This window comes from Acipenser ruthenus, chromosome 4 (assembly GCF_902713425.1).
Source record: "Acipenser ruthenus chromosome 4, fAciRut3.2 maternal haplotype, whole genome shotgun sequence".
Taxonomy (NCBI): domain Eukaryota; kingdom Metazoa; phylum Chordata; class Actinopteri; order Acipenseriformes; family Acipenseridae; genus Acipenser; species Acipenser ruthenus.
Window position 1 is genome coordinate 97,984,379 of NC_081192.1, and position 15,520 is coordinate 97,999,898.

Below are 15,520 nucleotides of genomic sequence, written 5' to 3' on the forward strand. Positions count from 1 at the left end.
CTGAAACATAAAATAAGGCTCAGCTAGCAATGTTTCAAAGTGCATCGGCTCCTTATCTTTGTGCTTGAATTTACTGTTTTACGACATAAGGGACGTGCTACTGATGTATTCATCTGGAGTTTGCTTTTTCCTAGATTTTCCTGAAACGTTTGTGCAAATGTAAACAAATCTGTCTGATTGTCACTATACATATTCTAGATCATATGCAGTGGGCGTTGCCATGGAGCTCTCCCTGGTGATTCTAAAACAGCAAACTCCCAATGTAACTTCTGTGTAATCAGAAACGTTAACTTTTGTCTCTTGATTAAAACTATCAAACCCAAACCGCTAAGGTTTAGCACTAAATGGATTTTCCTTAAATCGTTCTTAAACATTTAAATGCACAAATGAACCCTTTAGTTGAATGGTGAAATTTATGGAAACATAATATTAAAATTAAGTTCGTCCACTTTAAATTGTAGTGAGCGAACATTTCCTTGAATAGAAGTACACTTAGATGACAATCATAACCCAAAAGTAATCCGTCTTATAGGCTGAACACAAGAATCAGTTCCAAAAAATGCTCAGTGCTCTTGCACATAAATTAAAATTGCATTTATATGAGAATAAAGACATTTCATTACAGTGCAGCAAAAGTTTTGCAAAAGTTTGTCTCAGAAAAAAAAACACAACTGCTTTTCATTTATACTATATTGCCACTATACAGTCTCAACACAAAAATAACCATTACAATACGTCAAAACTCTTGCAAAACTATAGTGCATAAATTAAATGGCTCATGTCTAATATGTGTTTTCTATTTAAACTTGTTTTGTCGTTTATTGTAGAAATGTTTGAGGTACTTGGTGTTAATTAGTAAAGCATTAAAGTGTCCCAAATCCAGGTGCACAACATTAAAAGTACTTCAAAGTACGACAGCAGTAGTTTACATTGTGGAATGTTTATCCATACAAAACCAAGTCTTACAGAACAGAAATAATCCCATTGCGATCTTCAGAGCTTGTTTATCAACATTATTCCATTTTTCAAGATGCAGTTGTTTTGCCACAATCACTACATCTGGGCACAGATTAAGCAATTATTACTTTCCCATCAAAAGAAATGCAATATATTTTACTGATAACGAGTGTCATAAATTAAATTTCCTGAATTTGTGGCTAGGTGGGAGAGGTATTGCAGAACTGCCAAGTTGCCATTTCCAGACGGGATGGGCCTTGTGAAGTGGTTGGGGATCCTTCAGAGAGTTTAATGAATAAGCAGGGCACAAATCCCCATCACTGCCAATAATTAGTGACGGTGGAGTGGGGAAATTTGCCATGAAATTAAACGGCTTTTTCACCGCTGATGCTACACCGCTGGCTACTCGTTTGCGCTTGCTTGTACCTGTACAATCTTCCAGTGTTCCTTCGTGAAACACGTTTTTACCTGTAGAACGTGGACTCCTGTCTGATTTCACATTTAGCCTGACTGGAGTCGTGTGCAGTGCAGGTCGCTTTCCTAATACAAGAGTCCTGTAGTTCTTTCTCACCCTCGCACCGTTTTTATACTCCCATTCCTCTAGATAAGGAGTGCGTAAAGTGCCTTGAAAATCCTGGTTTTTGGGGGAAGTGGTTGGGCTTTCAATGCACGAATAAATGTTTTCATGTGCATGTGTTAAAGTGTCCTTCGGGTTGTCTTCACAAGTTAGGTTACTGGCAGTAGTAGAAACTTCTTTCTTGTTAACATTGCACTCATATCCATTTGTGAAGAATTGATCTTCAGGGCTGTAGTCGTCATAACAGTTTTCCTCCACTTTTATTTTCACACTGTGCAGAAAAGTTTCTCCTTTATTAACAGCGTCAGTGTTCTTATCGGGACTATTTTGAATTAAATCCTGTTCAGTTTTTAAAATCCGTGAATCCGGTGACAATTTACCACAATTGCCAATTTTCGTTTCTTTTTTAAAATGTATTACTAATGAAGAATCATTATCTGAGGGCTTAGAGACTATTGTTTCATTGTTTTCTGCACAGTGTGAGCTGGATGCTTGGGGGCAGTTTGCCTGTCCTGCTATTCTTTGTTGTGGAAATGCTGTGTTTTCCTTTGGGCTAAGTGAAGAGCCTCTCTCTTTAACGGAGTTAATTGTTGGGTCAGTCCTCTTTAGATTATCTGAAATTTCAGAGTGTGAGAATGCGTTCTGTGATATCCTGTCGCTCCTAGTCCCGATAAAGCAACCCCCAAGACTAGTGGAGCATAAGGCTTTTCGTGGTTTGGATGTCCAGCCTTGCTCGTGTCTTTTTGTAACAATAGCGGGTTTCAAATATTTTTGCAGTTTCCCATTTGAAATGTCATCCTCTAGCACAGTTGTTTCTGTATTATTTATGCATTTGGGTTGTATATTGTAGTAAAACGTAGGCTGTGCTAATAAAGGGGGTTTGTTATTAGGGGTTGAAAAACTAGTTCGTCTGAACCGTATACTCTGCACAGACACCTGGCTGGAAACTGAGCTAGAATCCGACTGAGAGGAGCTGTCTTCATCAGAAGGGCCATCTGAAGAATCAGACAGCGACTCCTCATCGTCGTCATCAGACGTTCCCGAGTTGCTAGTAGTGGATAAACTTGAGCCAAAATCCGAGTCGTTATCAGCACGATCTGAAAAAGAACTGGACTCCGAGTCACTACTGTAGCTTTCCTGTAAAGTTCCTTGCTGGTGACCAAGATACAGCCCGTGTTCGATGTGAAATCTATCCAAAGAAGCTACTTTAGACTTGCAACGTTTTGGGGCAAGCAGAACTCGCCGACTGGTGATGCTGGAATTCCAAAAGTGCTTCCCTGTGCTTTCTTGTGATCTTTTTCTTTTGCAAGTCAGATCAGTCGTGCTTGCGAGCTTGGGCTGAGTCACAATGGCGGATTGATAGAAAACTGGGTGTCTGCTGCAAACCACACTCCGAAAAAACGAATGACTCGGGTGAAATGCTACATAGTTACTGGGTATTTGAGCTGTTTCATAGTTTTGAGGATTTGTGCAAGGCAATCTGGTCATCGCTGGGTAACCGTGACCAGCGTATTTACTGTAAATATGAGGTAGATTGGAAGCCGGGAGCAAGCCTGCTTCCTCCTGTTGTATAGGTTTGCTTTTAAATGAAAAGGGCTGGGGAGCCCCATGTAAACTAAGCCAAACTTTGTTTTGTTTCAAAAAACTATTGTAGGAATCTGGGGAGATCTGCTCTTCGCCATGCTCCTTCGAAGAAAAACTCCGGTTTAATTTTCTTCTTTTGGTTTTTAGCACACGTTCGGTTTTACAAGAAGTATACAGAGTTTCTACGTCTTCCCTTGAAATAAGAGTACATTTAGCTGCATGGAAAGCTATAGAGTGTATTGCTTTGAGTTTCCTTAATTCCTCCAGGTCACAGTGATGCTTATTTATTTTTAAGTGATCCATTCGTTTGTGAACAGTAGTTCTTGGTATATTTTTCAAAAGATCGGTGAAAACCTGGGAAAGGGCAAACATTTGTTTCCCCTTAATAATAAGGTACCCAAGCTTTACGCCGTCCACCTCTTCATAACCAGAATCCAAATCTCCCATTTTCTCTATTGTATTATTCCCCACATCTGGTGCGAAAAAAATCCAGCGCGAAATTCTGAATGTCTCATGGCATCCTGCTAACAAAATAACAAAAATATGTTATATTCCTGCAGCTTCAGAAGTATAAAAGTTTGTAAAAAAAAAATAATTAATCCATAACGCTGGGGAGCGCATACTAATTGATTAAATTGGTATGAGACATACACACTGGTCTATCTAGACATCTGTATATACTGTAATACCTGCGATGTTTTATTTTACTCTCCATTTGCCTAGAGAAGAGGATAAGGTGAACTCAACACAGAGAGAGACGCAGAAATGCAGCTGCTGTTCCCGCCGCTGCTTTAGCTACAAATAAAATGATAGAGTGAAGTGAGCTCGTCCGGAGACACCTTCATCAATTAATTCCCCAAAGCCAACGCTGATTGGACACTACTGACAGGTGATGCAATAAAAATTGATATTCCACCCCCTTCCCAAAAATCTCCTACTAATTAGCATACCCTTATACTCCCACCTCTCTTATTAAAGTAAATAATACAAATACGTATTGTTATACTGTACAGACTTCGTATTTCTTAAATCGATATGTACCTGTGACATATTGTAGTATATTTTAGGATTTTAGGTGACTGTGGGTCACACACACACACACACACACACACACACACACATATATATATATATATATATATATATATATATATATATATATATATATATATATATATATATATATATATATATATAACATAATACACATACGTTTTAAGTTCAGATACAACATTATGACTACATTATTTATTTTGGGGTCGCCTCAAACACCTTTAGAATGTACAGAAGTACAGAAGCCTACTGGTATTCTTTCTGAGGGTCAGATGCAGCTTCCCTTGTCAGACAAAGAATCTCTAATTATGTTTTGAGTTATTTTAAATAATTACTTTGCTTCGGATTACTGATAGACTCAACAATACGTTTTTCGTGGAAAAAACGCAGGCCAAGTCCAGGTCAAGATAATAATAAATGAATACAGCCTACAGTTAGCATTCTGTAATAACGCATACCAATCGAAACACTGGTCAACTACAAAATGTATACCTTTTCAACGTGTTTAAATCAACGAGTACGTATTTGCCTGTTACAGTTTTTGTATAATGTATTGCATTTTGGCAGCGCCTTAATGGTGAATAGGCTACGCAATAGTGTACACTTGAAATACATTAATGGTGTTAATAATACAAACCACGATTAACTTTTCCAAATATGTAGGTACCAGGGAATATTTTCACATAAAGTTGAATTATCACCAACTTTTAAGACTTTAAAAAACGTGCACTCCTTCATCAACCAGTGGTGACCATTTTGAATAATAATAATAATAATAATAATAATAATAATAATAATAATAATAATCTATGTAGTTCAACATTTATTTTTTTCTCAAAATTACTTCTGGATGATTGTCTTTTGTTTTGCACATAGCATGAAGTTAATTATGTAATATTAAAAATATTAAAAGCAGAAATAAATAAATATGTGTGTAACATATTATTAGAATTAGCTAATAAATTCCAGGGCAGCTGTAGCAATTATGTTCTCAGATGAAGCTGCTTTTCACCTATAGGCTGTTATCAACCGGCCACATAATACTGCAGCTGAATACGTTTTTTTGATTTACTATAGTCTTCGCCACATAGCTATTTTTTCTCGGTGATATTTTTTTTTTCTTCTCAAAATGCAGAATTAACGCGGGTTTGATGCCTTGTACATTCCACGTACGTTTGAATGGGGAGTTTGTAAGAATATCTCAGATAATGAATTGACAACACGACGAAAAATAACCATTCCCGTATTCAGCCTGTTCTGCAGGCAGACACGAGAGCAATGCAAAGCGCTAACTCAGGACTCGGCTCGTTTCTGCTGTAAACTGGTCTCATTTTGCCTTGCAGTCAGCTGCCTTGTTTGTTGATGGCCAAGAGAACAAAGAAACCTCTGAAAACCAAACGCTGATATCATTAAGACAACAAAAGTTTTGAAGCTGTAAATAAGCTTTGTAATGTAGTTGCAAAGCCCGCTGACTTACCGAAGTGCTGCTGTTCCTATAGCAATTCATCCAAAGCCACAGAATAAACTACAAAGAACGGTCTCTCTGCCGTCTACGAACTGCTTATTCGAGGACATTTTGATATCATTTTCACCTGAAATGTTACTATCCCTCATTCCCTACCCTCACACATTATATATGAGGGTGTTTTTCATTAACTTTGACATATATCATTCTTTGCAATTGAATGCGGGCCACTTAGAAATAGCATTTAAAACTCAGTATCACAGTATAAGCACGCATGTCTGGGATCTTTTATTCAAGTATAACACATACATAGCTGGCTACACATTCGCATTATGTCTTGGTGCAATAGTTTGTGTTCGTAGTGAGCAATGTTAGCATACAGGCAAGTTTTATTTCCGAGCAGCTCTGATATAATGAAGGATTTTATGCTTTCTCTCTATATATACATACATATAAATAAATTACAATTTCCATATAACCAGGGCACATTGAGAGGGCAACAATGGTAAACAAAGAGAAATATAGCTTTATATAATTGCTTTGTAAAAAGCTGGCAACGTAGAGGTTTAAATGATATGTTTGCAAACGTATTAACAATGTAATAATACCCATATTAAACTATTAACAACAATCTAAATTCTAATATTTCAAGCATGTTGCTCATTCTATCTGTATTTGTTTTACACACAATCAATAGTAGGAATTAAAAAAAAAATACAATCAATATTTGCCATTAAAATGACAGGTCGACACCCTATGCATCATCATACGTCCTATTTCCGGGGTCTGTTTAAAGAACGTGGTGGTCAACCCTGATAAAAAACACGGGCTTTGTGGGGCCCCAGCACAGACGCCTGAAAGGCATGTTACTTTTAAGACAGATTTGTACGCCCATGGGATTTCAATCAATGCCTTCTAAGGTTTATTGCAGATTATTATAGCAACGTCTGTGGTAATTCTCAATAAAGTGTAGTACCAGTAGGCTATAATAATAAATACAAGAAACGGTGTCCATCGGTTAATATAGTTCATATGTTTTGTCATTCTACGTTAAGGGACCGAAAAGTGTTACCAAGGCCTTTATATAAAAATGTTTAACTTAAGGGTCAGATCAGCGAATAAAGCATATCCTCAATAACAATTTACACGAGGCCCCTATCTTCCTTTCATCGCCATACCTTGTTTTTCTCCATTTAAAAAACAGGAGGCTGATTTATGAGAACCGCAACAAAGCAAAGCGTTACTTCTTATGATTTATTTCTTAGCAGACGCAAAATATTATATGGCTTCATATAGACGTGTGTACTTGTGTATTCCAATACATTTCCAGGCCTACAAGGAATATCTCATTACTATCACTGGATGCAAAAAGAAAAAAAAAGTATGTTATCTATCACACTGCTCTTAACAAAGATAAGAAGGTAAAGCGTTTGGGATTTTTCTGCCACTGTATGTGAAAGGCAATATAGACGAGTGAGTGTGTTCAATAAACTACCTAATGACTGGAGTCACTAGCCTATACCACATACAAATAGACCGATGTATTATTTTAAATGATATCTAGCTTTTTGTTTTTGTAAATTCCTCAAAATAATTTGCTTTCTGTAAATTACAGTAGCAAAGGAAATCAATGCCTTGTTCTAAATGATGAATCAGTTTATAACTTATCGTGTGATTTTTTTAAAATTTTACTAATTAACACAAAACAAACAGCGCCCAGAAGTTTGGTGATGAGTTCACACTTCGCCTTTCGGGTAGAAAATAGACATACTTGTTATTTGATTATTTTTTGTAACTGATGTTGTGCACATTTTAAACTTATATGTAAAATGAAGAAGACTATAGTTTTATTTGAGGATATCGGTTACACAATTCCATTCACTTGTATAACAATAGCCAAATAAAGTCAAAATAAACATACATTTACATAAGCATGTATTTCCATATTACTATTACTGATACTACTAATAATAATTGTGCTTGGTGAAATGATTGTGTTGCTCGACATATGAAACGTTATGGCACTTTTGGTGTTCTGTTCTATAACTATAAAAGAACGCATTGGTCCATTAGGACTTTTTTTTAGATGCATATGTATTATATTCCAGTTGTTCACTGACCCGTAAGCAGAATCCACGGACCTTTCTACCCTTTTTATGCCCCTTGACCTATCCCGAACTCAAAACAGCCTTTCTGAATTTGGAAAGCATTGAGCATACAAGGGTTTTGGGAGGCTTTGTTCCAGAGAAGCTTTAGTGGTGGTTCTGTGGAAAGGATGTCCCATTTTGCTAATGGTAAAACTACAGATATCTGGCATAGTAGCAGGCACAGGAACTGACCACCAGGTTAAGTGAAAACAGTTTTGAAAAAGTATAAAGTTGTGTTATAGCTTGTTGTGTGCTGACCGCGATACACAGAATATATTGGTCGTTGTTATACAAGCTACTACACCAGCAAAACAGGTTCAAATTGTCCTAAAATATTACGTATTCTAATAATTGTGATGCACGGATATGAATCTCAAATAAAACAGCGCCAAGTGCCTGAATTTTGTTGGCCAGTTTAAAAACATTTATGTTATTGTAACATTGTTGATATTTAACATCTCCAGAACTAAAATAATCAAATAAGAATCAGTGGCTGTTTCATTCATGGTTTTAGATGTAATGCGAGCCGAATAGCAACATGTCTTAATTGGGTAAAGGGGTTCAGATACAAGTTATTTGTATATATTTACACGTAAAGGGTCTAAATAAAAATTTAAACAATTGTTCTATATGTCCCTCAAAGTAAGTGATTGGATGGATTATTTGTGACTTTTAAAGTGTTTAAAATGGCAGAAGAACTGTTTCAAATAACATAGTTGTCCATTTTCACAAGTTCGGTTTATACGTGTAAACCAGTAGCCATGTTTAGCCAGATGCCCCCCCCCCCACTCCTAATATTGCAGGGAAAGTGGATATAATGAGACCTATTCATTAGATTATCAGAATAGGAGTTAGAGTACATACTTTGTGACTGTGTAATAATCAGTGATCACACACACACACACACACAAGTATGAACACTTTTACTTGGCAAATTACTTAAAATGTGGTAAAGAACCACTTACGCCACCTATCCAGAATACCCAATACGTTTCCATTTCTTTCGACGCTTAATGTTGTCCATATTTACTCCGCGCCTGCAGCACACACATATTGCAGTATAATATAGGCCTACCACATTTTAAATAATTTACCTGTATAATAAAATAAACAAATACATGACACTGTATCCTACACTTGATTTAAATAAGCATTAGTAGTTCTAATGGCAAATGTTCTAAAAAGTTTTCTGTTGGATTTCTAAAGTTTTGCTGTGCTATAACTAATGCCTCGAGTATTCCCCTTCTGTATACAACCAATCTATAGCTTGTACTTACTACGGTGTCAAACTAAACTCTTCACAAGTTTGTACATTTATGGAGGAAGAAAATTAGACCGCGTTTTTTTTCTAAAATTACAGCAGTGGAGCTGCACGCGGGCCCCTTGGAAGTTCAGACCTCCAACGCACTCATTTCTACTGGCAAAATTAGGATGGGCTTGGAAGGTCCTAACGTGACCGATTCACAAGGCGGGGGTCCCCATACTTGAAGCAACGTGCTTGGATACTCAAACCCAGGAAAAATAGTTCGGATTACAAAAATATATTCAAGATTTGTTTTTTTATTAGCCAGCATTTTATGCTTTCCCAAAGGACAGCGTGGACAAAGTCTGATGGAGAAGATTGTTAGATAAGAAATACGTACGTAAGGTAAGAAATACACGTTTCTGTCCCGCTGCAGTAAGAAAACAATACCAGAACAAAGGACGGCATCTCTTTCTCTTCTTTTTCTCCTTCTGTATGATTTTAGTCGCCGGTTATGGCTATACATTTGTGTAGCCAAGTTTCTTTCTCGATTTGAAAATGCTGTTAAAAATCTGAGTCTGTGTTAGTTTTACGGTGACGACAACTATAGTAAAATAAAGCGAAATAAAATGGTTAGACTGATCTTTTAATCGCCTGCTTCAAATGAAAACGGCTCTTTTGCAATTAAATGGGCTTTAAAAGTTAATAAAACACTTGTGTCATTTTAAAGTGTTCATTTGACATACTACAGCTTGTGAATTGTTCAAAATAGCATGAATGAACAACAGCCTATAGTTATTTAATTGTTCTCAACAGAACACCTTTTCATATTGTACACGACTATAAATAGTTAAAATATAAAATACAAACATCTAACAAATGACTGAAAAGACAACAATGCGGTCACGGCACTTTTTAAATTGACATTTCACAAAGATAGCAACGTATTTGTTTAGTTAAATAAACAAACATTTTAATCAGTATTTCACAGATTTTACGTTAAAATTCAGATCAGCAACTGTTATAGTTTATTGTTTTACGGAAACAAATGTACGATTGCCAGTTACATATTTTTAATTAATTTAGATATTCGCTTAAAAAAAACGAAGCAGGCTAGAATCAATTATCTCGTTGATAAAAAAAACAAAACAAAATCGATAGACTCCCAGCTCGTGGTCATCCTGTTGACTTTATGTTGGTGTATTCAGTTTAATATATATATATATATATATATATATATATATATATATATATATATATATATATATATATATATATATATATATATATATATATATATATATATATATATACACACACACACACACATATATACGGATATATATATATATATATACGGATATTTTTTTAATAACACAGAAAACAATATGTATTTACAGTGTGTGTTATTTTGTTATAGGTTATTATATATAGTACTGGAGCTTGCTATTCACTTGGACGAGGTTTTTTGACCTTTCACCCCTGTCCTCTTGTTCCGCTCTGAATTTTATCAAACCCCTTTGCATTACCCACAATTCCTCACGTCGACCGCGCTCGTGCCGCGCTCGAGTCTCATCTTTAATCCCTCCTCCAGCAAGGCACTGCCTGTGTAATAAGCATATATTTTAGTACAGCCAGAGTCCAAACAAATAGCCTTTATCTTTTAATGTTGCATTTGAATATACTAAACAGTTTTTTGTTTGTTTTTTTAATTATATTTAGTTATTTGCATATCACAAAGAAGCTCTGGAACTCAGGATGTCAGGATTGTTTGTTGACTAATAGGTTATAATTTTTAGTTTGAGGGGTGGGTTATACATACTTTTCATGCCCTTCCTCCAAATATTTTGGCTGTTATACTACCACCCGTTTAAACTTCCTTCCTAGATGACAATGCACAATTGCTTACATTTCTTGGCACAGCGAAGAAAAGAAAAAGTAGAAATAAATGCTGAAAGCAGGCAGCAACATGAGAAGGATTTGCTAACAAATGACTTGTTTGGCATTGCATGAATTTATCTCATGGAAAATGGCAAATTAGCCTCTAGTAAACGTGCTTTTTAGTTCTTATTCGTATATATGCCTTTGGACCCATGTCGTTCCACACCTTGTACTTCTGACATTAGTTTTAAACAGGCATCTGAATTACAAGCATTTGTTAAAAGTTAACAAACGATTAGTATAAACCCGAATGCTACAAGTAAAGCAGCAGACTTAAATTGTAGATATGTTTAGATGGACACGAAGCGAGTAAAACATGTTACACTGCTCGCTTTTGTGCAAAATGGCCACAGATCTTTAAAATAAATTGGAAGGTGCTGGCGAGTGTTATTCTGTTTTACTGACCTGGTTCAAAGTGCTAAAAATGAAAACACATTTGTTTTTGTATAAATTAGTGCATATGTGTGACGCTTAAGATAAAGGCATTCTGTATGGTTCTCGGGGGCACATAGGCATGGCTCGACAAAGAAGCGCACATACATTTTCTGCAAAGGCCACCACGTAATCTCATCTACTTTTAGCTTTCACATCATTTGCCAATTTTTTTTTTTTTCTAATTCGTGATCAGTTGGCGTCAATGATATTTATTTATTTTATTTTGTTACCGTAATCTAAGAACCGACGTGAATCTAGAAAATTGATTACAGTTCGATTATCTGCAAAATTGCAAATCACATTGCCTGGACATTTTATTGGTGTTTTGTAAATACTGTATATAAATACAAAAAAAAGTTCGTTTTAGACTATAGCGAGTGATTAGGCAATTGAAAGATATCCGGATATGCTGTAGCCGTGCATTTTTTGTAATGCATTAAACTTTCATGTTTGCTTGGGAAAACTCAAATTTACCATACCCTACGGTAATTTAGTGTAATTTGAGAACTAAAAAAAACAGAACGTGCTAAAGCTAGCACAAGTATATATATATATATATATATATATATATATATATATATATATATATATATATATATATATATATAACTTAAATCGATTTATAATTAAGCCTACAGTGGTGTTTTATTGGTCTACAATTTATAACGATCAGTGTTAACAACTCAGCATATGGGTGCACACTTAGGAAAAATGATTTGGAAATTATTGTAAACATTTTCATATTTGCACATTCCAGGAAATGTTCAGATTATATGCATCACATTGATTGTAATTATAAGTGTAAAATGAATGTGTATGCTACTTTGCATTTTCATGTATTCATTTTTGTCTAGTTTTAAAAACTATATACAAATTGAAATTAGTAGTCTTCATGTGTCATACCACTAAATCAAAGACCCAGTCCATTTTCAGTCTTTAGTTAATAAAATATGGAAAATTGCACTGTAAAATATCCATTAAATATTATAATTGAAAAGTAAAGTTATACAACTTTCTGCCTGTTAATGTAGAGAACAAAACATCATAAATCGAATATTTATTTTCGATAAATGGGGAAAGTAAAAATGACCACCCTGAGAAAAGGGTGCCTATTCAAAAGCATGCTGTCTATTCCATCACAGTCTTCTGCAGTTCAGTGATTTCTTTAGGCCCAAACATTTTTCACTGGTTACTGCCTGTCTTTATAAACATCTGTGGTACTTAGAGAAATATCATATTCAAACTGACAGATCACACCCTGAACCCAGCTCACATTGTTTTAAAGTAATATATATATATATATATATATATATATATATATATATAATATATATATAAGCTTAAATATATACATAAATATATATACATCATAGACTTCATGATTTTGTTAAGTTACTGTGCAAACGGGATGGGTCTAGTCATGGAGATGGTTACAACCACTATTTATATATGGACATTAAGAGGATAAGTGTATTCAGTTTTATTAGTATGATGGTTTAGCTTATGTGACATAATAGATGTTTTGATGTTCATGAAGCTTGATAGCTTACATGAACTGTTTGTGATAAATTTAAAGTTTGCAGGGGCATAAAACCGTTCAATTACATTGATCAGAATTTACCACCTGGCCTGTTAACAGGTGACGTGACTGTGTAAGAAAACAAATACATATTTGTTACTGGTATCGGTAAAGATCATTTTTACTTTCTTAATTTCATTTTTATTGTACGTATGTGTTGTATAAAAGTTCTTGATATAAAGGCTGTGGGGATTTAAATATGGTAGTTACAGATTTTAAATGCCCCTTGATAATTGATAATGTTATGTTTACTATATGAAGCACATCACTTAAGTAACCAGGGCAACTATTATTTAATGTCTGATCCAAGACTTTATGTGGGGAACAAGATAATCAAAATGCATTTAATATAGGAATCTGTATATTTCATCAAAGGTTTTTATTCACAATAACATTTTTTTTTGTTCTTTTTACTTTAGAACATATATTCATATAGCCAATGGTCTTTATTTGAGGTCTGGGTTTTTAGGTTTCACATATCCCAAGAGGTAGAATGACTAAAATAACCTTCATAAATTATGATACAGGAAGCATACTTTTAATTCCCCCAATTCTTAAAACTTACCTTCCTATGCTAAAACAGATGCCTTGACACTAGAATCCTATTTAAGGAAACCTGATGCTAAATCTGTTTCATAGTGCCACTACATTGGTTTTATTTTACGTATATGCAAGGTAAAAACCCCTTTTCAACTTATTTCTGCTTTCTAAAAACAGCACACTTACTGTAATCTGTGTGATAGTTTTTTTAAAAATATATATTTAAAGGGTGCATGTAGCATTTTACATTACACCAACTTGTTTTTAAAGTGAAAAGATTAATACAGACTCTTTTTCTTATTTTATTTAAATTTGGCAAAAATAATTGGCAAAGTCCAAGTTTCCACTCATGAAAATGTCCATTAAAATGAATGCCCTTCAAAAAAAAATCTTATGATTTTGAAAGAAAGATACAGCATTACAAGCAACAAACTTGAAGCTCTCCATAAAGCTTTGCAACAGTCATATTTCTAATGACAGAGGTGGGGAATGACATATTGGCATATTATCACACAGCACATCTCTTAGTCTACCACTTTTAATCGTAGTCATTATTAATGCCAACATATTCATAGAAGACATTAATATACATTTCCCCCAATTAGAGCCATTGTCAACGGGAAGCTATTTTTCACATTTCATGTTTTTATTGGTTTACTTTTACCAATTAACAGAGATGGAGGGGAAAATCTCAGAGCAAAAAAAAAACAGGAAGAAACAGTTAACTAGAAAAAAGAACATACCAGCCCATCTATATAGATAACAATGTATGATGTTTTCGTTAAGTACAAGTGCAGTTAAATGCACCAACACTGCAGATACCTGTAGCTCTTTTTGTATGAATGTAGCTTTGTCAGGTCTGTAATAAGCCTCTTTCAACAAGGTTGCATAGGACCAAAGTTGAAGTGTACACCAACAACAGTAAAAAAAAAAAAGCAAACCTTATATTTATGCCAATTATTGCAAGAGCCTGCACTTTCAACATGCTTGCAAACAGGGAGGGGAGCACACCCAGGGGTAAAATTACACCGTTTTTAGATAATGCTTAAATTCATAGTGATTGTTGAATGATTTAAGTGAGATTTAATTAGGATCATTTTTTAAACGGAGCAAAAATGTTTTGCTTAAGCTTTGAATATACCACTTTACAGGAAATAATAAAAATAGTGCGAGGGAGAGGATCCACATGAGACTGAAATGCCACAGCCCTTTCTAACAAAACCTGTGCAGGCTAGAGCAAGGCTGTGTAATTAGGAGCTTAATTATCTGCTACATAAATAGAAGACAAACTCATTTTATACTATGGATTTTTTTAGTCAGAGAACAATGGCTACCAGTAACTTCAGTTGGCTGGAAACCTTTTTTTTTTGTAATGTTATTATGCTCGTACAACATGCAGCTGTATGGAATTTGCTGCACAGTTCAGTTATTGGACTAATTTGGGTTACTGAATTGTAAAATAGTTTAAATGAGACCCTTTGACAATAACAAACCCCAAGCAGTAAAAAAATTAATAGGTTCTTTTTGTTTTGTTACCAAAAAAGACTTTTTAGATGTATGTAGTTTATTCAAAGATGTTATCAGAGCCCAAACAGACAAATACAAATAAAAAAGTGTTTCACAGATCAACAATGACACACAAAGGGGTGGTTTTACAGATCCCGATTAGCACTTGGACTACCTAACTGAAGTAACATTAGGTTATTCAAGATTAGTGATACGTGGGGTCTGTGAAACCTTAGGATAATGCTATTTTTGGGATGCTGCTTTTCAAGGAACATTTGTCCCAATGTCATTCAAGATTTTGCACAAGAAAGGCAGCCCCAAAGGAAATTGCATAAGTTGCCATGATAATGCTATATACATATTTTATGGTATTGGCTACCATCTACCTTTTTCCCCTTTGTCCTATTTTTTTTAAGAATGGTGTACATTATGTGGCTTGAAGCAGAATGTGAAAATGTGACAAGTGACGATCACCACCTAGGTCTTGCCACAT

At 34.9% G+C, this 15,520-nt stretch overlaps 2 protein-coding genes across 3 annotated transcripts in view; one reads left to right on the plus strand and one right to left on the minus strand.

Moving 5' to 3' along the window:
- LOC117399238 (protein AF-10-like) overlaps nucleotides 1-15,520 on the plus strand; it is a 98,427-nt gene that overhangs the window by 16,772 nt on the left and 66,135 nt on the right. Inside the window, exon 1 of one of the 2 annotated variants that reach the window (XM_059023148.1) lies at nucleotides 9,233-9,431. The exons of the other annotated variant lie outside the window; for it this stretch is intronic. The gene's annotated coding sequence lies outside the window, so the exon portion shown is untranslated. Of the gene's footprint in view, nucleotides 1-9,232; nucleotides 9,432-15,520 lie in introns of those variants that run through there. 2 annotated transcript variants of the gene reach the window in all.
- On the minus strand, nucleotides 580-3,657 carry LOC117399771 (SKI/DACH domain-containing protein 1-like). The gene has a single exon (XM_033999143.3). It carries the CDS (start codon nucleotides 3,563-3,565, stop codon nucleotides 1,130-1,132), a length of 2,436 nt encoding a protein of 811 aa, XP_033855034.1. The 5' UTR covers nucleotides 3,566-3,657; the 3' UTR covers nucleotides 580-1,129.

Coding starts and splice junctions, on each gene's coding strand:
- LOC117399771 (XM_033999143.3), bottom strand. CDS start 3,565: ATGGGAGATTTGGATTCTGGTTATGAAGAGGTGGACGGCGTAAAGCTT.